A 27,110-nucleotide genomic window follows, 5' to 3' on the forward strand; every position below is an offset into this window, starting at 1 on the left:
TGCACAAAATTAAACTCCTACTTTACTATCTTCCTATTCCTGTAAGTTCACAACCATTTCTCTTCTTAAATTCCCGTCCCTCTGTTCTCTCTCTCCGCTCCTATTCCTATCTTGGCAGCACGATGCTTTCTTAACTACTGTACTTCGGAGCTCTGCACACCTTTCCGCTTCCCCAGGTCTGCAGCGCTGTAGCCCAGCTCAGCCCAGCCCATTTGCATGCGAAAACCCTTTTTCCGCTCCTTTGCAGACTTGCAAATGGGATTTTCTCCCTCCCCCCCAGCACTCTCAGTCCTCTGTTTTTGGGGCAGAGCTTGCCAGCTGGGCTGCTGCACGGCTCACGGGCGCGGTTGGCTTTGCAGCTCCAAGAATTGCAGCTCTCTCTCGCTTTCTGAGGTGTCTGCCTTTGGGTTGGTTTCTCCCCCCCCCGCCCGTGTGTCTGCTGTCTTCTGGGTTGGACGCTTTTTCTCGATACACCCACCCCTTGCTTGTTTTCAGTTCCCTTTTTATAAAAGAAACTCTCCCGTGAAGGAGAGGGAGGGGTTGCTTTAACCCTCTTTCCCAGGTGGCCCCAAAACTCTGGATCCCAGGAGGAAAAATTGCCTGCTCACGCTAGGAGGTGAGTTCTCTTTTCCACACATGGATGGGAGACCACTAGGAAATCTCTTAGGCTGAGCCTTCAGGTCTGTGAAGGCACCAGGACTCAAGGATACGTCTTTGACTTGAGTTGGCTAAACGTAAGGAGTTTTGAACCATCTTAGGCTGTTGAGGGTTCTCCTTTCTCAGAAATTAGGAAAGTGGGCACTGGGGCAGTTATAAAACCTAGAATTGACAATAGAGATAAAATCTTCCCCAGGAGTCAGGATCCCTATTCTCTAAATGATATCTCACCTACAGGTTTGAGTGCAGGACAGCCAAAAATCAAGGCAGTGTGCAATTCCTAAGCAAAAGCTTTTGTGGAAAGGTGCAGACGTTGGACCAACAGCAAGATGTAGGTGCAACAGAGACACAAACTATAAACTCTGGGCCAAACTGAGAGTGTAACCAGTCACTGCATTAAGATATCCTTCCAGAAGTCCATCCAGGCTGAAAATACCTAACTGATTCGTTTGGCAGCTGTGTGCAAGGATCCCCTTCTGCAAAATGAAGAACAAAAGTGAGGGCCTGACCCAGATTGCTTGAGAGAGCATGCCTGGGTTTTCTTCACTGGCCCCCAATTGTGGCCCGACGTGCCCCAGCTAACCTCTTTGCTCTGCCGTGTCCTCCCATTAGCCCTTCGAGGTAGGCCGCATCAGGAAACAGGCCCCACGCTGGAACTCTACTTTATTGCGACGGTGTAATAGCAGAAATTTGAAAGCCTAACAGAGTTTCCCTTTTATACCAAAGAGAATCAAGGCGGGGTAACCTTGAGTTTCTTTCTCACTCCCTCCTCCTTTCCCAGGCTAACTTTACTTAACCATGCTGGAATTTTTTAAAGGTCATTGCTGGCTCCTCTAACACCCCCCCCCCCATGTTGTCTCCACTTCATCCTTGGCCTTAAGCTGTCTTTAGCTGTGCCGGTGTTCAAATAGGGTTTCCCCTCTTAAGCCGGCAACAACCAGTGACAATTCAGGGTGTATCAAATCTGATGCTCTTTGCTATCCATGCAGTGCAATCCAATAACTTGTAGTGGGTGGGATCAGCCTGGAGTATCCTGGATATTTTAGGCTGGTATGGGGGGAATTTTCTGCTCTGGCCTTCTTCTCTACCACACAGGAAGGGTCAAAAAATTAAATTTGGCAGCTGGAATGGTTTTGCCAGATCCGCTGCTTGAAACCTGAAGACAGAGTGACTGAGTAAACCATGGTTTATTTAATCATGGTAAGCATGTTGTGAGCTGAATTATTTTCTAATCACTTGATCTGCTTAGATCTTAGCTACGGGGAGAGTGGCACAAACTGGCCAACGGCTGGATGTTTTCCACCCCTACGCAGGTCATTTTCACTGGATGACGTTACTATATGCAGAAGTCACCGCATGCTTACATTCATTAAGCTTGCGGCAGCCCCCCCCCCCCCCGCATTCAGGCAACGCTCTTAATCTGGTATCCAAATTCCCCCTTTATGGCTTTGGAGAATGCATTCAATCCAAAATTAAACAGAGGTGCTGCTTTTATGTAACATTTAAGCCCACAGTCTCTCCCCACCCCGAGTTAAAACCAAGTGTATTATTCTGTTGTATGAATGCAGCTGCTAAGCCTTCAACAGATCTGGAAAAGTGGGTTGAGGGAACTCCCAGAATTCCCCACCCAGCATGGGTGGACTTCAACTCCCAGAATTGAAGAGTGGGTTATTTCTGGTTCAGTATACAGTACATCGCAAGTCCGCAAAACATCCGACGCCCGTTTTATGGGTTCACACAGTGCAGGACATGGATTCCCAAGCTGGACGAACAGGGCTCTGGGGTTGCCCCCAAAGCCCCCCAAATTGAAACCGAGGTTCAAACTAGGACTTTCGTTGTGAGCCAAGCCACCATTTAAACCTTTCAGAGGAAGTGCTATTTGCCAATGAGGACGATTAACCTGTAATCCCACTTTAAAAGTTAACAAAGACGGCTTTAATTAGGGTGCCTCTAAAATGCTGCCATCTGCTGGAGAAATCCCATTATTGCATTTAGCCTTTTTCCCCAGTTTCTGCTGTAAATCGAAGGAGCCCGTCTTGCTGTAGGGAGAACCCAAATCCAGCAACCTTAGGGCCAAAACGTTGGTGACGTTGGAGCTGGTTTTATTAGGAAAAGGTAGCAAAATGGCAGTTCAGTTTTTTGGCATGGACTTTTTGGTCCTACCCCATCGAGAGTTTATTCTCAGAAGGCTTCTGGGTGGGCCAGGGCCAGGGCCAGGGCCAGGGCCATGTCCATCCCTTCCCCAGCAGCCCCATTTAAATTGCTTCCTATAACAGCTGCCATGCACCCCTTTCCACTGATCAGCCCCCCCCCAGGGGACCAAGGCAGGATTCACATGTTACGCTACACCAGCACGCAATTGGTGGAGTGTACTTGGTTCAACACTCTGCGAACAAACAGCCCATTGCTCAGCAGTGTTTCTCAACCTTGGCAAGTTTAAGACGCGTGGACTTCAACTCTCAGAATTCTCCAGCCAGCATAGCATCTATTGTGATGATATCTATTCTAGTGGTATGAATGATCGCTCCCAGTGTATTTAACAATTTCCCCCTTCAAATTACAAACCGCTGCTGGAAGGATGGCCCCTTTTGCAAAACCGGAGGCTTTGAAGAGGTCTCGGGGTGGGGTGGGGGGCTCAAGTCATGCCCGGGAGAGAGGTTGCATTTTCAGCCCGCCTTGCCCCTGGAAATACAAAGCAGCCCCCAAGGGAGGTGATCATACCCCCATCGCTTACTAAAGGAGGACCAAAGGCCGGGGATCTTGTCTAAAAGATCCCTTTGGGGAGGTAGTTAAGAAGGAAACAAGCTGTTAAGGAAACAAAGGAAAAAATGCCCCCTGAACCAGACAAAGGAAGTTGGGCCTGAGCACATGGACACCCCCACGCCACCCATCAACAGCTACTAGACTTGTAAATTAACCAGGTGAGAGTAGGTGCCAGTCTTGTGAATCAATGCAAGGACTTTGGGGGTAAAAAGGGTCCTGAAGCCCCCCACTCGTCTTTGGATCCAGACTAGGCAGTTTCTGCCCCTCTAGCTCAGTGTTTCTCAACCTTAGCAACTTTAAGATATGTCGACTTCAACTCCTAGAATTCCCCAGCCAACTGGCTGGGGAATTCTGGGAGTTGAAGTCGACATATCTTAAAGTTGCTAAGGTTGAGAAACCCTGCTCCAGCTAGTGCCTGGCAGCCTAGCTGAGGACATGGGTAAGTGTGGATGAGTGTGTGTGCGTGTGTGAGAAAGAGCAAGTGTATGTTGTAACCAGTAAAGTTTTGCGTTACTTTAAATTCACTGGGCGTCCGTGGAGTCCAAAGAACCTGATGTGCCTCGGTTGGAAGTGATGTGTGCGTGTCCCTAACAATTTCCCGGCTGTTGACCAGGGCTGCGTGTCTTGCCTGCTCCAGCCGCACCTCTCTGGAAAACCCAGGTCGAGAGCAAGGGGGGCTGACAAGACCCGCAGGCCTCAACAGGCTGCGAGTGTGTGAGTGACCATAAGCCGAACCTGCGAGCGCGTGTGACCCTGGGCTCTGTGCAAAATCTCTTATGCCCTGTGCTCAAATCCTAAAACACCGCTGCTTAATTGCCACATTCCCTGCAGTGTGACGGATGTAGGATGAAGCACGGCAGGACAGGGGAACAGAGGTTTTAGGAAATTGAGGGGGGGGACCGACGCTTTAATTGTTTTTTCTGGCCAAGTTTGCTTATGCACAAAATCCGACACCTTTGATTTTTATGAAGATGCCATCCCTTTTGCCCTTTCATACAAGCAGAACTATACCGCCTTATACAATGCAGGAAACTAAATGCTATTCATTTCTTTCAGGACAGCCGATCAACCTGAAATCAGGCTTTGATGTTGGCTTATTGCCCGCCACCACGGTTCATTGTGACTGCTGTCATTTCCTGGCTTGTTCCTGGTTTGTTCTTGCATCCTGTCCAAACTTCCAGTCAATCCACAGAGAGGCCTAGCAAGAGCTTAAAAAAATGAGGAGAAATCAACGGGAAACTAGGCCAAACAAGCCATGATCACTTTGCTCACTGGCAAGACTAACTGGGGCTGCTTGAGTTGGGAGAAAGTGCAGGGTGCCGACACACACAAGTGTGTTTCAGGGAAGTGTCTTGTTAAAAATGGCTTTTTAAATCAGAAGAGAATGAAATGGCGTGAGGTTAGGATTTTTAATGCCCCCGAGGCAGGACTGGAGGAAGTGGGGAACCTCACGCGCTCCCGTAAAACAAAACTCTCAGACCATCGGTTTAAAAAGTCTTCTGTATTTCAGTACAGAAATAACTTAAGAGGAGAAATCAACATCCCAAGAAATAGCTTGCGTGCAAACGACGCCTGCACTGTTCCGAGGAGCATCGCACAGACGGATCAGGGTGTGTTATTTTTCCAATAATCAGATTCTTAATTGTAAAAGCCTTTTCCGGCTACTAGGACGGATAGTTTTCTGTTTTTTTTTTTTAATCGAAACATTTGAAAGAAAAGGAAACGGCTTGTCATCCAACTGTCTCCTACTACACCTAAAAACAGAGAAATGGCGTGGGGTGTAAGCCAAAAGTGCAACCAAACTGAAAGTCTGTAACACGTCAATCCAAAGACTCGAAGGCAAAAGAAAACACTTGTCACGCTCCTTCCACAACCGCTCGGTCAGCCATCGGTCTCTCGGGTTCGTTATGGGATCAGAGCAAAGCGGCAAATCCAAAATGGCAGAGCAGAGATGGTCAGATCCTTCTAGGTGCGATTCAACGTCTGGAAGATTCGAGATATCTGTAACATGACCGGCCCGGTTTCTGGGTCGTTCATCCACTGCGTGCTGTTCAAGGGGTTTTCAAGCATATCTTCAAAAGCTGCCAGAGAAGGGAGAGATTATACTTCCCCAATTAGGGACACTCCAAATGGAACTCTGGGAGACGACAACTCCCAGGATTCCAAGCCAGGATTTAGAAACCACCAGAAAGGTCTGGTAAATGGGTTATGCCCAGCACTCAGTGGAAGAGAAACAACCCAATCTCCACTGAATGATATATAGGTAGTCCTTGCTTAACGACCGTTTAACGACCATTCAAAGTTATGATGGCCTCGGAAAAAGTGTTTTACAACCTGTACTCGCACTTCTGACCATTGCAAACAATCGCACCCCCTCACAGACATGTGAGCGTGATTGGCATCTGTTTTAATGATGGTCGTTAAGCAAATCATGTGGTTGTTAAGTAAATTCCAGCAAAAATGTCTAGTGGGGAAGCTGGATTTGCTTAATGGTGATTTGCATAATGACCGTCATTAAAAAAAGTCATAAAACTGGGTCTGGTCAGATGGCGACTTAACAACTGCCCTGCTTAATGACCAATTTTTCAGTCTCTATTGTGGGCATTAAGCAAGGACTACCTGCATTTCCAGTTTGCCAAGAGGATTTAGAAAAGCAACAAAACCCAGAATCAAAACAGATACTGCATTTATGTTGACAATGTATACAAAAACTGATTTTGCGCAAGGATTTCCCTGATCTATAGCCAAAGGGCTAGACAAAAGGCTCTTGCAGGGCTGGGGGAAAATATCAAGGAGCTAAGCACAGGCTACGATAACCCTCATAAAATGGCTGCCATGGAGAGTGCTTCCAATCCCAGAATGCCCATTTAGTATAAGGCCAACTGGGGAGAGTCCAAGGAACTGTTTACCACCTTAATTTATCTATCCAGACGAGAGATATTTCCAAAAAAGCACTGGGCTAGACCATCTGCCTTTTTTATTTTCTAAGAATGACTGGGAGAGGGGTCCTGGAGATCCTGATGATACTTGTAATAAAGGTGATGCTGGAGGGGCTCTGTAGCTTGTAAGCATCCCATTTAAATAAAATATTATTAACTAAAATAATTTTCAAAAATCAGGGCGGGCTTGGAGCTTGGCAAGCACAGAAGTGTTGTAGCTGTTATCTTGGTGCGATTGTTCAGGTTGGGGTGCAACGTTGTGTGTAAGCACCATAATGGACTTAGCACAGTTGTAAATAAAAAGGAAACAGAAAGCCCCCCAACTCACTCACCCCCCAACCCAAAGGCACTGTTGACCGCCCCCCAAAATTTAAACAGATTTTAATTTGCTCCTTTTGGCTGTTTAATAAATGGCAAACGTGGTTTTCTAAAGCAGTATTTCTCAGTCTCAGCAATTTTAAGATGTGTGAACTTCAACTCCCAGAATTCCTGGCTGGGAAAATTCTGGGAGTTAAAGTCCACATATGCTGGCTGAGGAATTCTGGGAGTTGAAGTCCACCCATCTGAAAGTTGCCGAGGTTGAGAAACACTGTTCTAAAGGATTAAAGTCAAGATCTTGCTGAAAGCCAGCAGCAGCTGTTTAAAAAGCTTTTGAGAGAGATTTGGGATTACAATACAAGCATTTCTTCCTCCCTGCACCAAATACCGGGGAAGCCTCAGGACTTACCAAGTAGAGTCTTAGGGTTTGTCAGCCCCAACTGCACCACAGGGTTTTCTAGGATGGCTTGAAAAAGAGGACTAGCAGGGTCGATCCCCTTGTCTAAGTCTTCCGGGGTCGGCTTCCGGTCTCCCAGCAGCCACTCGCACTGAGCGGGCCCGGAGGAAATGAAGACAAAGAATGACCGCTTCGCATCTCTCAAAGTGCAACGCGAAAAGAACCGTGAGCAACTCCAGCAGATTTCCCTTTGCCCATAAATGTGATTCTACTACAGAATATTTACCTGCTTTGGCATGGCTGAAAGCATAAAATCCGGGACCAATTTGAAGTCCTATTTAGGGATCCACCAGAACGCTAAGGAGAATCCTCTAAACCAGTGTTTCTCAAGCTTGGTAACTACATGCTGGCTGGGGAATTCTGGGACTTGAAGTCCACACGTCTTAACGTTGCCAAGTTTGAGAAACGCTGCTCTAAACCCTTCTCCCTCATATGAATCTCTACCTCGACTCTGGAAACACTGGGGTTCCTACTTCTCTGCCAAGGTATATCTGGGTATCTCTTAGTTACGCAGCACTTTTCCTGCTGAAAACCTTGAGAGGGCTGACCTTGTCTGAGTTTGGAAGCTAAGCAGGGTCAGGCTTGGTTAGTGCCTGGATGGGAGGTGACCAGAAAATCCCAGGACTTTGGCTAGATTGGTAAACTGAAAACGTCCCAGGGGAAACTCTTGCAAGAACCCTACACCCTTAGAAGAAGGCTTTATCTTATTTTAGCCACCCAGAGTTGGGCAGCCTACAAGTTTAATTATCATCATCATTATTATTATTATTATCATCTTGCTAAATATGCCGCCAGAAGGAACCAATCAAGGACATTTAACCCCCCGGATAAGCAGCATGTGAGACATGCGTCAGCTCGGCAGACGTCGCGAGGCCGAGGCGACGGTGCACAGGAATGGAAACTCACAGCGGCGTTTTGCTGGTTGTTGTTGACCCTGAGGGCGTCCACCACGTCTTTCTCGTCAAAGCCCATCTCCATTAAGGCCACGACTGCCTGAAAGAGCACCACGGAATCGCTTACACGTGTTGCCAACCTTAAGCTGGATCCAGCCTCGTGTCCCACCCCCAAGGCCAGCAGCTAGTTTTGGGGGGGAGCAAAGCCTTGCACTGCTGCTAAAACAGCAGGGGCAGCGTTTTCAGGGGGAGAGGAATTCAAAGCACGCAGGCAGCTGGTGGGAGAAGAGGGTTAGGGGTGGACAGGCTGCCTGTCGAAGAGGCTGAATGGCTGGGCAGCCCCTCCGCCCGGTCTTGAGCTCCTTAACCACTCCAGCTCCAGCAGAAACCAAAAAGTAATTATTTTAGAAGCTGGAGGCTTCGTCTGTTAGATGTGCCATGTGGGGATAGAGCCTGAAAGAGAACGGGGAGAACAGCGTAAAGGGAGTGGGAGGTTCCCCTACCAGCTGCCCCGAAAAAGGCTACAGAAGACTGGCTACCCTACAGCAGTCCTGGGATTTGAGAGTGGGATTCGGTTATGCTGGGGGTGGGCCAACAGGCAGGCGGGTGGGATCGCCGGGCGCAGGGTGAATACCCTCGGATCCGGACGGAACTCTCTTTTCCTTCGGATCTTCTTGAATATTTCCGTCAGCTCATCCTTGGCCTCTTCTTGGCCGGCTGCCGAGCTGGCCCCGTTGACCGCCTGGGGGACAGCGGGCCCGGCTTCTTCGGCTGTACTTTCCATGGAGACGTGGTCTGGCATAGGGGCGTCGACAGTGGGGTCGTCAGCATGCTCTATGAGCCATTCCATGGCCTGAGTAACGGACATGCTACAGGAGGAAGGGCACACGTCAACATGTCACATTGCCATTGTGGGAAGGGAAGGGAAATCCAGCTGAGGCTGCCCAGGGCCAAATCATGGGTGGCGGGGAACGGGGGCCACCTGAGGATGAGAGGCAGGGAGAGGAAGGGGCTTATGCAAAAGTTAGAAGGTGGAGGGGAAGGCTCAGGTTTGGGACAGAACTGAGCATGCAGGTTAACATTATGCAGGATGTAGAGGGCTGAGGGTATGGCCTCGAGGGATAGGAGGAAGAGCCGCTACCAAGGCAACGGTGAGATAAGAGGGGCTTGAGCCTAGGCCAAGAAAGTAACGTGAACAAACGTCTCAGACAAGCCCCTCCCTAGTTCACACAAAGATAAAGTGATAGAGGGGGGAGTGCATTCAGACCTGCAGGATTCTGTTACTATGCTGTTGCAATCAAAGCAGTCCTGACCTACACAACATTGGTTTCTTAGTCTGGTCTACCTTGGAGGGCTGACATTGGCGTACTTTGCAATGTCAGTCTTGAATGGGGGAGCACAGAGGTTGCCAACCTTTCTGGGCCAGCTGGCACATTTTGAAGCTTAAGAACAGGTGGCAGACACCATTGCAAAATGGCTGCCATGGAGGCCAGGGTCAGTCCCAGAACACCCATTTTTCTGTGTTCCTTCTAGACTCCTCCAAGAAGCACTTTGCCCTCTCAGTTTACCTTCTGGCGTTTCTCAGAGGAGCTGGGAGCACTTCCCCTCGGGTGGCAGCCATCTCCCATTTTCAGTTTCCCAAAATGCCTTGCAGGAAGGGACCTGGGACTCTTGCAAAAAGCAGGGATGCTGTGTTTATGAGCCTGGCAGCACGCTCCCATGGAAATGCTCACGATCATCAGGCTGGGGTGCCAGAGCGGGGAAAGACAGGGCAGGCCATCCAGCCCCCACCTCCTGTCTCCTTCAATCCCTCTGCCCCTCACCTCGCTACCTTCCACGCTTGAGGAAGGGGCACCCATTCTTTTAGCACCAGCATGTCTCTCCACATGACCCTGGATCCCACTCCAGCAGGGGCCGGAGCGCAGCCCATGTGACTTTGGCTCCAGATCTTTTGCTCCAGGAGCCGAAGGCAGATGGGGTGAGACCCACCCAGGGGTCTTTCCCAGTGTCGAAAGGGGGCTAGAATCACAGGCATTTTGTCAAGAGCGCCTACAACCCCCGGAAGCCAAGAATGAGCTTTCTCAGTCGCTCTCCCCCTTCTTGGGAACAGCGTCCCTCCCAAGATCAGACTGGCTCCAACCCGGCTTTTGTGGAGAAACAGACCGATGAAGCGGGGGACCTTCTGGCCCTGGGTTTGGACGTTGCCGCTGGTTTTCAGGGCACTGTTGTTTTCTTTCAGTTACACCTTAGGAGGGTTCTTATTTTAACATTGACTTTGTTCCGCCTTATGGGATTGAGTGGCAGATTAATACAAACAAATAAATAAATAGGCATCTGCCTTGTCTGAAATTGACAGCCCGCTGGGCTGAGCCAACGTGAAGACTCACTGACAGCCTTCAGGAACCCATCCACTGCCCACAAGAGTTTTCGCCAACACCACCATCACCAGTGGTGGTGTTCGCCAACACCACCAGTACATGCCAATCCTTAACCAAGGGAGAACAGGAACAGGCTAAGCTAGCAACGATTGGCTCCTGTTGCTTTCCCCAAACTGTTCTGGAAGTAGGCAGCTGCTCTCATCTGCCATATTCACAAGGCTTTGGGGCACAGTAGCCCAGTTCCTGACCCAGTGAAGGCCACCCTCCTGAAAGCGCCCTGAAAGGTTGGGACGTTCCTCAAAGTGACATCAGTAACGTGGAAGGGAGGGAAGATCTCAACAGTTTGAAATGCAGCATTTTCTGCAGAGGACAAACCCAGTGCAGCGTCGGTGGGGGATCGAGCGGTGATACCTACTGGCTCAAGCGAAGGGCTTTGACGGCTCTGCTCTCGGGAAACCCCATTTCTGTCAGCTGGCGCAGAGCAATTTCGTCCACTCGGTCGTCCTCGTCTTCATCTAACATGGCTAGAGAGCAGAAAGGGCTGGTAAGAATGGCCCAGATCCTGCAGGTGGCATTTATTTATGCATTGAACAGTATTTGTAACTCCTCCCCATTCTCCTGATAGGAGCAAAACCAAAATTGAAAAACAGAATGTAAGCAATTAGAAGAACATCACTCCAGATCATCCAGAGACCCCATTGACATTGGCAGAGTTGGAAGGATCCAGTCCAGTGGGTCTCAACCTTGGCAGCTTTCAGATGGGTGGACTTCAACTCCCAGAATTCCCTAGTATGAAATGCTGGCTGGGGGATTCTAGGAGTTGAAGTCCACCCTTCTGAAAGCTGCCAAGGTTGAGACACACTGATCTAATCGAAGGCCACGTGCACAACTGTTTCAACTTGCTTATGAAATGCCGACAGATTAGGGATGTCCGTACTTCTGGGGAAAGGGTATTCCACAAAGTGGGGGCTGCCACAGAGGCCAGGTCCATACCCCATGCGCTTGGCAAGGAGTGGGGACCTGCAGTAGGCCCTCTGCTGATGACCAGACTGGTTTTCAGTGGAGTTACACCACACTGGAGAGGCCAGCTTTAGGCCAGCAATGGGACCTCTGGGCTGCGAATAACCCCTAAAGAAACTGAATCGATTTCCAGCAGTATGATTTGGGGTGGAGTGGAAAACATGCTAACGGGGGTGGAATCCAGAATTGCATACACCCTGATAAAACACAGTACTAGACCACCCTCTGAAGGTGGACCTGGTTCTAGGTCCACCTTCAGAGGACACATTAAAGGACACATTAAAATCCTGCTCTTTTGAGGAGGGGGGATTTCAACTCATCCACATGTCCCATTGAGAAAACCCCCACAACTATTCCAAGGCTTCAGTCCTGCCTGGTAGGAAAAAACCTGACCGTATCTTCCTAACCTAGGTGGAGGTGGAGGTGGAGAAGGAGAAGGAGGAGGAGAAGAAGTCCAAATACAAACTGATAAATTTTTTGGTGCATAAGACACCAGATTTAACTGCAGCTGGAAAGAAGAAAGTGTGGATAATTGATGTGGCAATACCAGGGGATAGCAGAATAGAAGACAAGAACTGGAGAAGATCACAAAGTATCAAGATCTGAAAAGTGAAGTTGAAAGATTATGGCATAAACCACCCGTGGTGGTCCCCGGGGTTATCGGCGCACTGAGCGCCATTCCAAAAAGCCATACATGGCACTTAGAAAATCTGCGCACTGACAAAATTCCCATCTGCCAATTATGAAAGGCCACCCTGCTTGGATCCGCACATCGACTACGCCGATGCATGACGACATCCGAGGTTCTTGGGAAGAACTCGATGCGAATGAAGCCCAACGCCAGCTGAGGAGCTGGCAGCTGTGATTTCACGAGATTCAGCAGAGCTGGATCTCAAGTTATCTCACAGTGGGACAGATAAATTAAGATGGGGGGACAATTTGGAACAGCAGGGGGAGGCTTCTGTCTTGATCCTCCTCCATTCTACTTAGCTAAAGAGAGTCTTTCAAAATAAATAGAGTGAGATAACATGGAACTTTCCATCTGCCATTTTTTCCCCAGATGTCCAAAAAGGTCTCCTCCTGCTTCTCTGCGGACTCTCACAGACTTCTCCATACAGGGAGGTTTAGGATAAGGCCCAAACATGCCCCAAATTTCAGCCCCAGTGGAAGAGTTACTAGAAAGGAGGGATTTTTCCCCACACCATTTGCCTTCTTGAAGAGCTCGACAGCATCTGGGTTCAGCGCCAACAGCTTCTGGGCCACTTCAATAAGTGAGACCAAGATCTTCCGAAGCTCCGTCTGAAACTATAAGGAAGACAGTTAATGCACCTCAAAAAACTTCTAAAAAAATGCTTCCTTCTATTTTTTTGGCATTCCAACACTAGCACTGACAGAAGAATTAATTTCGGCACATGGCAACCCCTTTTTCTAACTTGCAGCAGCCTTTGAGAATCTCAAAGAGTTATTTGTCTTTTTTAAATCAATGAGTCTTCTTCTTCTTCTTCTTCTTCTTCTTCTTCTTCTTCTTCTTCTTCTTCTTCTTCTTCTTCTTCTTCTTCTTCTTCTTCTTCTTCTCCTTCTCCTTCTCCTTCTCCTTCTCCTTCTCCTTCTCCTTCTCCTTCCATAGATACACTTTCCAAAATGGCCTGTTTTTAGGCTGCCTTAACATTTAGGGCTCCTGCTTTTAAGAGGCGGCTTTTCAGCAACGTTTATGGTTCATTCCCCTTTTCTCTGTCTCTGCTTGACTAGAGTGAAATGAAATTACTGCTTTGGCAAAAGACGTGGGGTAGATTCGTTTGCTGGAGTGATTCCAGATTGTGATTTACAAGGATTATTATCCTGCCTGAGGCTGTAAATTCTCTTTTAAGGAAGCGCCCGGATTGGCTATACAATTCTGAGAGAGTGGAAATTTATCAAGAATCCAGCAATTTGTACTAACGTTTATCCGCACCCAGACTGTTCAGGAAGGACTGGCATGGGGATGGAGTTGGTTTAGGGTTTATGTAGTTCAGGGACAGACAACCTCTGGGCCTCCAGCTGTTGCTCGCCAGTGATGAGGAACATGGGAGTTGCAGTTCAGCAGCCCCCGGTGCCACTGATATAGCTCTTTGTGAAATATGCCCATTCTTTATATACCATGAGAGGAGCAGGAATAGTAAAAATGGGAATTCACAATGTTGCAGAAGCAAAGATCTCCCCAAATAATAGCCTTTACAGGTAGTCCTTGCTTGACCACAATTGGGACTGGAAAATTGGGCCAGTTGTTAAATGACCACACCCGATTTTACGACATTTTTTGTGGTGGTCATTAAGCGAATCATACAGTTCCCCACTGATTTTGCTTGCCGGAAGCCAGCTGGGAAGATCACAAATGGTGATCACGTGACCCCAGGACACTGCAACTGTCATGAGTGTGACCTGGTTGCCAAGTGCCTGAATTGTGATCATGTGACCGCAGGGGCACTGTGATGGTTGTACGTGCAAGGACCGGTCCTAAGTAGCTTTTTTCAGCACCATCGCAACTTTGAACGATCGCTAAATGAATGGTCGTTAAGCGAGGACTACCTGTATTTGTTGCTGTGAACACAGCAGGATCCTTATTTCCCCTTAGGATTTGGAGACACACAGAATGCTGGTCATCCCACGGTAACATGCGAGTCTGTTTGATGGCTTATCCAGGACCCCAAAAACATGGTCAGGGTTTGTCTCAGACGGCGAAAGCTTCTATACTGCAGCTGGTTCCTGCTCCTCCTCTTTGCCACAAACCTTCCCAACACAGCTCAGAACTTGCTGGGTGGATGTGGGTGGACCACCATGGTGAACAAAGGACACCCCCCTCCTGCCTGTCTCCATGCAAACTATCCGGAGGGACCCAAGCAGCGGCCTTGCTTGCTGCGTGCATTGTTGGCCACACCGACTGACTGATTTGATTTGTATCCTGCCTTTATTTTGCACAACTCAAGGTGGTGTGTGTACGTAACAGCCCCTCCTTCTATTTCCCCCACCAGAACCACCCTGTGAAGTGAGCTGGGCCGAGAAGGCGCAGCTGGCCCAAAGCCACCCAGCCGGCTTCCGTGCCTAAGGGAGGGCTAGAAGTCACGGTCATCCAGTTTCTAGTCCAGGACTTTCGCCAGCGGCTGTCTCCACTAGCAAGTCTGGAAGGGAACTTCTGGCCTTCCGTATCTCGAGAAGGTGATCTCTCTGGAGACAGAAGCTGAAGACAACCGAGGACGGAGCCTTCATCGCCCAGAGGGAGGAAAGCACAACCCATCTGTGTGAGCAAAGCATCTTCTCTGCCAGTCCAGACCCACCCACCCAGGCCCTGCGAAGAAGGGAGGCGGCTGTATCTTTTCCAAGACAGGGTGTGTGTGTGTGTGCGTGCACACGCGCACACCCACTTCTCAGGGGCAAATAAAACCTAGCTCTTCAGGAAGGAAATGCTGCATGCTGTGCTAGGGAAGAGGTATGTTATTGGGTTATGCAGAAACAGTTGAATGGAAAGACTTCCCAGCCCGCTTGGCTGCACAAAAAGAGATAAACCAGCAATCCTGCACGGGTCCAAAGCCTCTGCCGCCCCAGTCTTGCCTGATTCTCTGCAAGGGGGTTGCTGGAAGGGCTTCCTGGCCAGGGAACACCAGGGAAATACAAGAGCTGGCAAAGGCTGTGTAGCAGGGACACAGAGGAAGGTCAAAGCAGAAGAGGGGAGGGGAGGGGAGGTGACCTTCTTGGGCACAGGAAGCGCCCTTAGCATTTTGGAGAAGGTGCTGTCAAGAGGGCAGGACAAGACTTCCACCCTCACCCCCTTTTAAACCCATATAATAAGCCTCATTTTAATGCACGTTTGCCCATGCCTCTGGCTTCCAGATAGAGGAGGGGGTCGACAGGGCTGCAAAAGAGATGTGACACGGTGCCACATTGTAACTCGCCCCCCCCCCCCCCCAATTTCCAAGCTCATTCTCTGGCTGGAAAGACTATCCCGTTTCTTCAAACGCAGCTTCAACGTTCAAGCTCGCTGTGGCGCCCGGCCAATGATGCTTTGGCTCCGCCGGAGCTTTCCCCACCTGAATTATCTGCAGCCGGAGCAAAGCAAAATTCTCCTTCCATCTGCACAAAGCACGGGACCGCGTTCTCCCTTTGCTGCTCCCCCTCCCGGAGACTATTGTGGGATGACCAGCCGGCTTTGCGGGGGCTGGAGATGACTGGGCCAAGCGGCAGCCCCCAGGAGAAGCAGAGTACTCACATCCCTCATGTTATGGTGGGCTACGCTCCGATCCACGCTGTGGGAGGGGAGGCTGGTGGTGGCTTTCAGGATCGCCTCCTTATCGGGAGCTTTCTGCTCCTGCTTCCGCTAAATGGGAAAGGAAATCTGTTCAGAAAACGCCGCGCGTGACCTCCAGACACCGGCTCTCCAATTATTGACTGTAATCGACAGTAATGTACTCTGGTTAGCCAAAAAGACAACTAGGTTTACTTTTCAGATGGGAGGACTGTCTCAGCTTCTGAGAAGACGACAGTGAAGGTGAACGAGGCTTTTTTCACCTAACCTTCCGGTCTGGTGGGGAAAGGGTCATCTGAAGCTCAAAAGCTCTTCCCCGGGGATAAACATAGCACGATCTTAACCGAGAAAATGAAATGTTCAGACAACTCTCCCCAACCTTCCAGATGCACTGGATTTCCAACTCCCAGAATTGGCTAGAAAAAAGACTCCTTTAGGATAGAGATGTGGGTCACTGTAACTATCAGCTAAAAAAAAAAATTAAAAAACAGGATAAAGGATGAGTCAGCTGACAGACCTCCAGACTACGACTATCAATTTAAAGGCTGCGCTCCATAAACTCATCTTCCCATCTCTCCCAGCCAATCTTTAGGGACACCCTGGGAATTTGGAGAGCACCCTCCCCAAACGTCATCTGTGGCAGGTATGCCCAGTCACAAAACACTAATGCTGAAGGTCTGGTGGGCACCAAGGGAGGTCATGCTAGCACTCAGGAGCGTGTGCTATCTAGCCCTGACTTGCTTCCCTTCTGAGAGCATTGCTTTCCCCTGTTACAAAGTTAGAGCTGATACCGATCCACCTCAACTCAGAAAGTGCTGGGGAAATTCACATTCAGAGAGGGACAGGTGAGTAACAGCACTCTTGGGGACCTGCAGACATCTCCTGATCAAGCAGAGGAGGACAGCCAAGGGCCTAAACAGTGAACTCAGAGGACAGAGGGGCCCACAGGGAGTGGTCAGGAAAATCATGATCCAGGCCACAACGGTGCAATTGAAACTCAGCCTGTTTTTTACGTGTATTGCACGCACACACCATTGTGGCTGCTGTTGTGACTTTTTTGCACAGACACCCCTTCCAGGAGAGGTGGGGTACCAGTGAAGTGGACACGGCTTGGTCTGCACAAGCTGTCTCTCTCTTCCCACATCCACATGCACTCCTAGGGCACACTGCTACTTACAGGTTGTCAAATAACTTGGCAACTGATTTATGCTCACCAGATTTCCCCCCAGCCCTTATTCTGGAGCTCAAGATGGAACACACAGCACTGCCTCCTACAGCTTCCCCCAACCACCCATTCTGGGAAGTAGGTTGGGTGAAGATAGATGGCAACACCAGAAGGACTGAGGGGCACTGACCTCCCACAGAGGCCTATTCTGGCGGGGGAAACCTGATTTTCTTCAGCCCCCTTTTTTAACCGTTTTGGGGAGGTTATGGTGGGGATGGGAGTGGGGGACTCCAGAGGGGACTTCCCCCTCCCCCAAGGGTTCAAAGCCACGCTATCCAAATTTGGCCATTCCTCCGCAGACGACAGTGCCACGATTCTGGAACGCAAAGGGGGAGCTGGAGGGCCCGTCTGCAACCCGCCCACTTTGGATTCACCCCAAGTGAATCTGAAGGTGGATTTGAATCCGACTCTTCGGAGTCCATGGCTTCAACGATATGGTGTGGTAAGCCCAGGTTCGCTGTTGAACACCAGCAACGAGCAACCACCCTGCCTCACGACAAGCCACCTTTTGCCCGAGTCTCACGTGGAAAAGAGTCTGGGCTGGTGGTGTACCCCAAGTACGTCCAGGAATGTTCTGCCACCGAGCGACAGGATGAAACGAGGGACCTGGTCCTGGTCAGCAAAGGCTAAAAGGAAAGTATTTCCACATCCCAGCCCTCGGGACTCACCTTCTCCTCTGCAGAGACGTCGGCCATTTTTGGAGGTGCTGGCGGTGCTCTCTTCTTCACTAGCACCAAGACATCTAGAGAGAGAGCAAGAAAATAAACAGATCGTGAGGCCACCGCTTAGTTTATTTCCTGCTTTGATAGGATGAAAAAAGGCCGGGTTGATGGAGAAAAGAAAGAACCTCTTTTTGCCCGTTGCCAAAAGGAAGAAATCTAAGATCTTTAAAGATTAATCTTTAAAACCGTGCATGTTTTTAAAATACTCTTTTAAGGAAGTCTGTCCTTGATCCATCAACATTCTCTAGCCAAAGTGAACCTCTGAAAAAGTGGGCCAAGTATAGATTCCCCACCCTTTGGGGCTACCAAGTGCATGTTAACTTTTGAGAGCACACTGTTTATTTTTATTTTATTCACTGATTTGCTACATTTATATCCCACCTTTAGATTACAACAACCCTGTGAGGTTGGCTGGAAAAAGAGAGTGATTGGCCCAAAATCCCCCAGGAGCTTGTAAGGCTGAAGAGGGACTAGAATCTGGCCCTAACCAGTGCGAGTGCAACACCTTTGCTACACTGGCTCTCTAAACCAGAGTTTCTCAACCTTGGAAACTTTAAGAGGTGTGGACTTCAACTCCCAGAATTCCCCAGCCAGCCAAGAACCTCTTAAAGTTCCCAAGGTTGAGAAACACTGCTCTAAACAACCGAAGATACAACACAGAGATTTGTTTGGTCAATGTTAGGGCCAAGGTGGAGAGATGGGGGGGAGATAGGCAGCTGGGGGGAGTTGCAGCACCCCTGTGGTTTTAAGTGTGGGTGGGCTGCCAAGCACTCAAATTTTGATCACATGACTGTGGGGGTGCTGCAACGGCCATAACTTCAGGTACAGGTCCTAAGTCCATTACTTCAGCACCGTCGTAATTTCAAATGTTTGCTGAGCGAACAGTCATTAAGCAAGGACTACCTGTATTGCCTCCCGTTCTCTGGATTTCAGAGTCTGGTTTTCTGAATGGCATTTAACCGCAAGTGCTCCCTTACCTCGATCCTGAATGTTTTCCTCCAAGACTGTCTTGGTGTCATTCAGGACCTTCTCCGAAGCAGCATGGATGAGTTTATGGTGCGTTACGCATTTTGGGTCTTCGAGGCTCCCCGGCACGCACTGGAGGGAGGGGAGGGAGGGAAAAAGGAAGAGCGGTGAATGAGAATGCAGTGAAGCGGGCGAACCTTTTAAAACAGCGTTGTCACTGTACTTGGTGGGCAAAACAGCCTCTCCCAGGATGGGAAAGGAGAGGAACATAAAGGATTGGAAGGAGAGACGGGTTCAGGAGGGTTCAGGAGGGTGACGAAGGTGACATGATACTCGGAGGAAAGGCTGGTGGAACTAATCCAAGGTGTTCATTCTGGAGAAAAGAAGATGGAAGGGAGTTCAGGAACACAGAGGGAAGCTATAGGGTCAAGAACTGGTTTCCATGGCTGCAGAAACAAGGCCAGAAATAATGGGGAAACGTTAGGGGTTCCTAGGTTTTATTTAAATATAAGGAAAACCTTCCTGATGATAAGATCTGTCCAACAGTCTCCCTGTGGAGATGGTGGTTTTTCCATCTCTGGAAGACTGAACAGCCACCTCTCGAGGATGGACTAAGTGGTTTGACTGCACACCACAGAGGGTTGGTCTAGATGACCCTTCTGGTCCCTTCCAGCTCTATAATTGTATGATTCTTTTTTAATAGTAATTTTATTAAAAATTACAATCAAAATGATAAAAACCAATACAAACGAAAAAAAAGGAAAGAAGAGAAAAATAGAAAGTGAGGAAAAGAAAAAAAGTAGAAGGAAAAATAGAAAAGAAAGAAACAATAAGAATATAGTAAAGAAAAAGAAAATAGATAAACGATTTTCCCTTTATCACAATAGGTATAAACAATTTTAGTAACTTATCACCTTCTCTTAAAATACAAGTGATCTCTTCTTCCCATATCCCATCTCTTATCTATAAAGAAATCCTTAAAGCCTCGTTGGTTTCAGTCCTGATGTCAGCGAAAGTCCATTAAGGGTTACCAGAGATAACAACGTATCTATTTTAATCTTGATCAAATAAACCAACTTTATATTCCTTCCTTTTACTTTTAACAGTCTTGATCTTTAGTTCCTTCAAATAAGGCCTAGAATTTGATTTCTTTTCATTTTTTCTTGGTCCCTTCTGACAAAATTCTTCAAAGCTTCAACAAGCCTCTTTTGTAAATCCAATATAGGACACTTATACAGGTCACTCTCTTGGTTTGTTATTTGCATATCCTTTTTAATTATTAAGACATCAGACAGTTTCTTTTGTATGTCCATAATAGCATCTTTTTCTATATCGTTCTTGTAGCCTGTTATTTTTAAATCTACTTTCAGATCAGTCTCAGTCTTGTCTGGTAAAACTTGTTCCTCTTCTATAGCATCTTTTAAAGACTGTCTAATTATAGAGGCGGACACTCTTAAAATTAACTTCTGGGCCCACTGTTCAAAAATATCCTTCAATATGTCCAATTTTAAAATATTTTGCTTCATTCTGTAACTGTAAGTCAGGTTTAAGTGCTCTTTTCCTTTAATTGTAATCTTTAGTTCCTCCTGGTTCCCTCTAGTGTTCAACCTTCAAAGTCTCACAATCATGTTGTTTTTTTTTAATTCAAAACAAAAGCATTTTCCCATGGGAAGGATTCTTACAATTAATTCTAAAATCTTACTTCAAATCCATTCGGACCCTTAGTCTATTTGTAACTTTCCAGAATCAAACTTCTAATCACCCTTTTGCTGTTTATTCCATAAAAAAATTTTTTTTAAGTCCTTAAACTTGTATTTAAAACTTCTTTTGCTAAGGATTGAAGGATATTCACTTGGTGCTGTAAAACCTGTCAATCCAAAGGTTCCTAATCACTGAAAAGCAGTTAACAAGCAATTTCTGAAAGTTATTAGAAAAGGAAGTATGCAAACCCGGTGTCCTTTTGAAGGCACTGACTGAGGTTTGAGCAAGATGGTTATTCCCTCGTCTCCCAGACCTCTAAATCTGCCAGAGACGGTCTTGCGGTCTCCTCGCGTGGAGCAACTGTCTGGAGTACTTGTAGGTGATCTCAAGTCCTTCCTTTGTCTGGGGAGGAATTACAAAGAGCTGGTCTACTTCATTCCGCCGTGGTTGTTGGCTCTGCTTTTATAGCGGAGCCATCTTCAGTTCGGTATTTCTTCCCCGGAAGTCCTATAATTCTATGATAATTCTTGCTCCTCTGGGCCACCAGGCATTGGGGTTAAAATGTTAGCAAGTCCTCTGTCTGCCTTGGCTCTTGAAGCGCCTTACATTCTCTGGAGTGAATATAAGTCAGTACCATTATGTTCATATATGGTCCAGGCCTTTATGCGCGTGTTTTCTTTCTTCCCATCTGGGTCTGTTATCTCTGCCATCTTTGTTCCTTTCTGCTTTGGGTTGTTTTCCTGTTTTCAAATGTTTTTAACCATCTGTAAGGCACCCAGAGTCGCTGAGAGTCTGGCAGCCTATAAATTTAATACGCTGTTATTAAAAAGTCAGCCATAGTGACAAGCCAACGTTGCTCCTTATTGTAGCCCAAAACAATTTCATAAGGTTTATTGTAAACCGCCCAGAGTCACTTCCTAGTGAGATGGGCGGTGACTAAATTTGAAATATAAATAGATAGATAGATAGATAAATAAATAAATAAGATGCTGGGCCTCCCCGCTGCCTAGCCGCTGTTAGAATACATCTTGCATTGTTGGGGGACTATAAGAAACTAGAAAGCTTTCAGGACTCCCACTTTGCCAAACTCTGTTTTCTCCATAACACAGTTGGGAATCAATGGGCTAAATTTTTGTCGCCCATCCTACTAATGTATTCCCTGCCACCTTTGGGAGAACGTGGATCTTGGAATAGAGGAAATATTAGAGATTGGCTTTTTAAAAGGGACGCTAACAAGGATGTGACTGTAGCACATTCGTCCAAATTTCCGTCTCGGTATTAACATTATAAAAATATAGAAGCCTCTCTCAGTAACCTGGTTAATGTAACCAGGGCTTCACTGAGAAGAGCTTGAACATCCCTTCGCTGCAGACCGTGCCCTTCACATGTCCCAAAGGGAGACTTTGCAAGCTCCCCATTGAACGACGCCTCTGTCCTTGTGGGGTTGGTCAAGTGGAGGACGTTATCCATTATGTCCTCCACTGCCCCATTTACAATGAGATCCGGGCCAAATTATTAATAGCAGATGAATTGAAGGGCTCCGACCTTGAAAAACCAAACTATCTTCTTGCAGATGTGTTTCCAACTGTTAGCAACCAGTTGCTACTTTTGCTCTGCTGTCATTTAAACTTAGAAATACTTAATTTCTTAGTTGTAGTTTCAGCTTTAATCCATTGTAACCTTTTTACATCTAATACTTCTTCTATTACTCTATTTTATAATTTCACTATTTTATAGTTACAAGTAGTCCTTGCTCAAATGTCACAACAGGAACTGGAAAATCTGCCGTTAAGCAGGGCGGTTGTTAAGCAAGCCGTGCCTGATTTTACCACCTTTTTTGCAGCAGACATTAAGTGACTCATGCCCATTGATTTTGCTTGCCTGAAGCCGGCTGGGAAGGTTACAAATGGCGATCACATGACCCTGGGACGCTGCAACCATCATAAGTGCGAGCTGGTTGGCAAGCGCCTGGATCACAATCATGTGACCGCAGGGGTGCTGCGATGGTTGTAAGTGTGAGGAGTGGCTGTAAGTCCCTTTGTTCAGCACTACTGTAACTTCAAACGGTTGCTAAATGAATGGTTGTTAAGTGAGGACTACCTGTATTTTACAGCATTCTATGATTATAAACCTGTGATTACAACGATAAACTTATTTACTTACTTACTTATCACACATTTCCTGGATAGGAGAACTCTTTTCCTTCCTGTTTTCTCAATAGCAACCCAGCCATCAATTCCAGCCTCTTATTTTTCTCTCTGCCCTCGCTCTAGTATCCTAGCAGGCCTCCAACCCTTCTGCTTTCCAAAACAAAGGATGCTTTTGAAAATGGAATGGTTTGGTGCAGCCTGAAATCCAAATTGATATGGGAAGGGGAAGGAGACACACCAGCTCTTCCAAGTTCCTGTTACAAACAGATGCAATTCCCAAGCTTATATCTAGAAGAGCATGTAGGTCACCATGAGCGCACACCAATCCTGCACTCTTTGGGGCAGTGTTTCTCAACTTTGGCTACTTTAAGATGTGTGGACTTCAACTCCCAGAATTTCCCAGCCAGCATGGCTGGCTGGGGGATTCTGGGAGTTGAAATCCACTCATCTTAAAGTAGCCAAGGTTGAGAAACACTGCTTTGGGGAATTTGCCATCAGCTCCCAGCCAACTTGAGAAGCGAGGAGAGCCATGGTCTGGACTTTTAAGGCCAAGATAAGGAAAGAGGAGTCCAGAAAAGAGAATTTTCTCTAAATAGCAGTTCAACACCTGCTGTTCAGTCATCTCCTGCCTCGCGTTGGTTTTGTTTGTAAGGAAACAGCAGTCGCTCCTCTTCCCCAAGCAACAGAGGGAAGTGACTTTGAAAGGACTAGTCCTGAAAGGCCAAATGGGGCTCGGCTGCTTCCCCACCTGAAAAACTAGAGTCCAGAATCCCACTTCTAGAACCCGCGTGCTCCCCACCTTTAATAAAACTTCTGATAAAACAAACTTAAAAGCTGATTCAGGATCCAGGCTAGAAATCACTTTAAAGACAGACCTCCCACCCAAATACACAGCCTTTTGCTGCAGCCACCCAGCTGGCAGAAACACAGCAGCCAACACTGGTTGTGTGTAGCACACAACAGAAATCAACACGCCCTGGAGGAAAGCGAGATTGTACAAACCACCATGGTTCACGATTTGAAGTGAGATTCTAAAGTAGTGTTTCTCAACCTTGGCAACTTGGAGATGGGTGGACTTCAACTTGGAGATGGGTGGACTTCAACTCCCAGGATTCCCCAGCCAGCCTTGCTGGCTGGGGAATCCTGGGAGTTGTAGTCCACCCATCTCCAAGTTGCCAAGGTTGAGAAATGCTGTTCTAAAGCAAAAAGCAAGTGATAGCCTGGCCTCCCCCTGTTCAAAAGAAACAGGTTTATTCCTCCATGAACTTGATCTGAGTACAGACCACCAGTTCCTGCCCCCCCCCCCGCAATAATGGGAATTTCTATACACATATGGGGTTCGTGCAGGGCTCTGCTGCTTTCTATAAACACGAGCTTCTTCTGTGTCTCTATAATGTCAGGGCAGGTTTATTTTTGCATTCCCCAGCGGTGACCTTCTGGAGGCAAAGGAGATTTTATCAACCGATCCCGAACAGAATGCTTGCCCCTGAGTAAGCACGCTCTCAAAATAAATGTCTGAGTTAATACCCCTTTCCACCACCAGCCTGGCTTTTTAAAAACAAGATGAGCAATCATTCTTTGCTCATATATTGTTCATTTGGAAATCTGTGCCTGTTTAAAAAAGGAAAAAAAATACAATGGAAATACAAAGACACCCACCCTCTTCCTTTAAAAAAGCGGACAGATCACCAAGAATGAAAACGAAGATTCATTTTGCGTCCCTCAAATTCACTAATACCCTCATTTGCCCAATTTCAGGTGTGGCGTTTTTCTGTTTCGAGCCCTAAAAGGAAACTTGGCTGAAAAATCTCTTTGGCAAAATCACCAAAAATATTATACGGGATAAGCTTGTTGCATTTGTATTTTTGCATATCGTTCCCTTTATGGAAAGCGTCTGTTTTTGTGCCTTTCCGTCTCGAAACGCCCTTCTCCCAGTCTTCAATCCGTTTCCAAAAATAAATAGCTCTGAAATGCAAAGTCAGGGTTGGCTCAGGACGCGTCTGGGTGTCTGTCAAACAAGCCAGCGTCTTTTTTTTCTCACAAGGGAAGGGAAAATTGACCTGCACCTCACACGGTTCTCTGGATACACCCCGGAGAGTCCCGCCAGCCCCCAAGAGCAGTTTCTGCTGGTCTCCCCATAAGCAGGGTCAGCAAATGATACTGTCTTTGAAACTTGGTTACCACAAACGGCTCCTTGGGTGCAAACGGCAGCTGGAAAACAAGCTGCTTTAAGATTATCCCGCCCCCCCTTTGCCTCAAGCTCCGACTGACGCGCTTCCGGCCCTGCCCGATTTTTTAAATGACCAGTTTAAGCTTCAAAACACTCCTATGCTCAAGTATATGGCCCTCAGTGAGGGTCCTGGTCTTTTCAAACCAGGAGAGGTGGCCTCGACCGAGTGGGAATTGTAGTTCAGCCCGTCCAGGAGGTACTGGAGCCTGGATGGGTTGGCTGTACAGGCAAAGGATGATGGGTAGGACAAGGGCATTGTATTTGGAGGAAACTGGCAGTGCCGGCAGAGGATTATGGGCATTGTCTTCCAGCACATCCTGAGCACTACCTGCTGCCCGGCTGCGGGATGATGGGAGCTGAAGCCCCTGACATCCAGAGGGCCAGCAGATCCGGAGAAAAGCTGTGCTAACTGGCAACCATGGGTACTGTAGTCAATCCCACTGGAAGGGCATCAGGTGGCCCACGGAGCCACACCAGCCGATTACGATGGGCTGTGTAATCCATCACCTCTGTCAGGAGCCCACGTGGGGGTGGACCATAGTGCTGGCTGGGGATGATGGGCACTGCGGACAATGCAGGGCATTGAAGGGCATTAGGCAACCCAGGGTGCCACACTGGCCAAGTATGATGGGCTATGTAGTGCATTGCTCTGCCAGGAGTCCCACGCACGCATAGGCAGCAGTGCTGGCTGGGGGTGATGGGCACTGGAGTCCACCCCTCCAAAGGGCCTCGGGCGGCTCAGGGGGCCACACTGGCCAAGTGCGATAGGCCATGTAGTCCACCACCACCTCTGCCAGGAGCCCCACGTGGGGGCCGACTTAGGAGTGCTGGCTGAGGATGATGGGCGCCGCAGCCACCCCCTTCTGGAGGGCGGCCCAGCGCGATGGGCCGCGTAGTCCGCCCCTCGGCCTGGGTCCGCGCGTGGGGCGCGCTTGGCGGTGCCGGCTGAGGGCGAGGGCGCCGCGGTCCCCTCCTGAAGGGCGGCCCAGCGCGATGGGCTATGCAGTCCGCGGCGCCCCGGGCCTTACGTGCTTGAGGCAGCGCTCCTTGAGGCGCTCGACCGCCGTGTCCTCGGGCACCTCCTCCAGCCACTCGGCGCCGTCCAGGGCGCAGATGCGCAGCCGCAGCACCTTCGCCGCGAAGATCTTCTCCTCCTGCACGAACATCGCCGCCGCCTCGGGGCCCGCGGCCCGGCCCGGCCCGGCCCCACCGACTGGCCGCGGCGCCGGAAGTGGGCGGGCCGCGCGGCGCGCCGGGAGTTGCAGTCCTGGCGGCGGAGGCCGGCCGGCCGGCGGCGCCCCGCCCCTTCCTGTCCGTTCCGCTCCCTCCGCCCGCCCGCCCGCCGCCCCGCCTCCTCGCGGGTGGAGCCGGCGCCGCGCCTCGGCCGCCCCCCAGCGCCCGCCGCGGGGAGCGCACCTCGTGGCGCTCGCGGGTCGAGCCGCGGCCGCACCGCCGGGGAAGGCGCTGCGCTGCCCTCCGCTTGCGGGGGCGGCTGGGCCTGGGGTCGGCAGACCCGGGGCCGAGGGGCGGCCGGGCCGTGCTGGGGCCCCGGGGGCCTCTCCGCGCCGCCGCGTCCGAGGAGGGCGGGGGCGCTCCGGCTGGGATGGCCGGCCCGCAGAAGGCTGGGCGGACCTTTGCGGGAGCCTCGCGGGGCCGGAGGAGGACGGCCCGTGGGCCCCTGCGGCGCTCATCCATCCATATAGGCGCCCATCTCGCGCAAAGCGACTCTGGGCGGCGAACAGCAATTAAGTAGAATAACAAGTGAATAACAATGATATTCCAGCTTTACTGTCTAGGGAGGAATTTCACAGCACAGAAGGTGTGTGTGTTACAAAAGCTCAAAGGGGGGGTGTTACAACAGAGTCCGAAATGCCTCTCTGGCCCCACCGCTGCCTGTCAGCCCTTCCAGGTAGACCAGGCAGAAAACACGACCAGACAAGCTAGTTCTACTTTATCGTAAAGCTACATTGACAAAATCTTGCCAGTCTGAAAGTACAATCCACCGCCCCCCCCCCCCCCGTCTCCTTTACAGCCTGAGAAACTAGGGAGGGTCCCTTCTGAGCCTCTTTCTCCGCCCATTATGCAGCTGAGGGCTGGGCTCCCTCTTATCTGACCGTTCCCTTGGCAGCCTCTCTTCACCCCGAGGTCTTTCCCACATCCCACTACAAGGCGGTGGCTGCAAGCATGAAGTGGTAGCCTCCATCTTGACTTTTGGGGACCTCTCCCTCCTCACCCCTTGGGCCTTCGTGCTTGAATGATACCAGCTAAGAGTTCCAGGACTTGGAAGACCAAAACTTTGGGGGCTCCAGGATTTTTGCTTTGAAATGAGGGTTCTGCGTGTTTTGCATTTCGTTAGCTTCTTTATGGATTCTTGTGCCATTCCAGCAAGGGTTTTCGGTCGCCCGTGATCCAGAG

General features: G+C 49.0%; 1 protein-coding gene across 1 annotated transcript; it reads right to left on the minus strand.

The window, feature by feature from the left end:
* Nucleotides 1-4,906: 4,906 nt before the first annotated feature.
* Nucleotides 4,907-25,966, minus strand: UBAC1 (UBA domain containing 1). Its single transcript, XM_088147158.1, has 10 exons — nt 25,724-25,966; nt 18,626-18,746; nt 17,595-17,668; nt 15,666-15,773; nt 12,628-12,730; nt 10,821-10,929; nt 8,662-8,896; nt 8,041-8,127; nt 7,087-7,225; nt 4,907-5,501 (listed from the first exon to the last, which is right to left on the minus strand). The coding sequence occupies exons 1-10, from the start codon at nt 25,859-25,861 to the stop codon at nt 5,386-5,388; spliced, it is 1,230 nt and encodes a 409-aa protein (XP_088003284.1). The 5' UTR covers nt 25,862-25,966; the 3' UTR covers nt 4,907-5,385.
* Nucleotides 25,967-27,110: the final 1,144 nt, after the last annotated feature.

Source organism: Python bivittatus, unplaced genomic scaffold (genome assembly GCF_059951505.1).
Source record: "Python bivittatus isolate LINGU-HERP-01145 unplaced genomic scaffold, Pbiv_v1 ctg000160_np1212, whole genome shotgun sequence".
Classification (NCBI taxonomy): domain Eukaryota; kingdom Metazoa; phylum Chordata; class Lepidosauria; order Squamata; family Pythonidae; genus Python; species Python bivittatus.

Bases quoted from the DNA above. Each gene is read 5' to 3' on its own strand.
- UBAC1 (XM_088147158.1), bottom strand. From the start codon at position 25,861: ATGTTCGTGCAGGAGGAGAAGATCTTCGCGGCGAAGGTGCTGCGGCTG. The intron at 17,669-18,625 runs GTAAGGGAGCAC...CTCTCTCTCTAG, and splicing joins GGAAAACATTCAGGATCGAG to ATGTCTTGGTGCTAGTGAAG. The intron at 5,502-7,086 runs GTAAGTCCTGAG...CTTCTCTGGCAG, and splicing joins AAACCCTAAGACTCTACTTG to CTTTTGAAGATATGCTTGAA.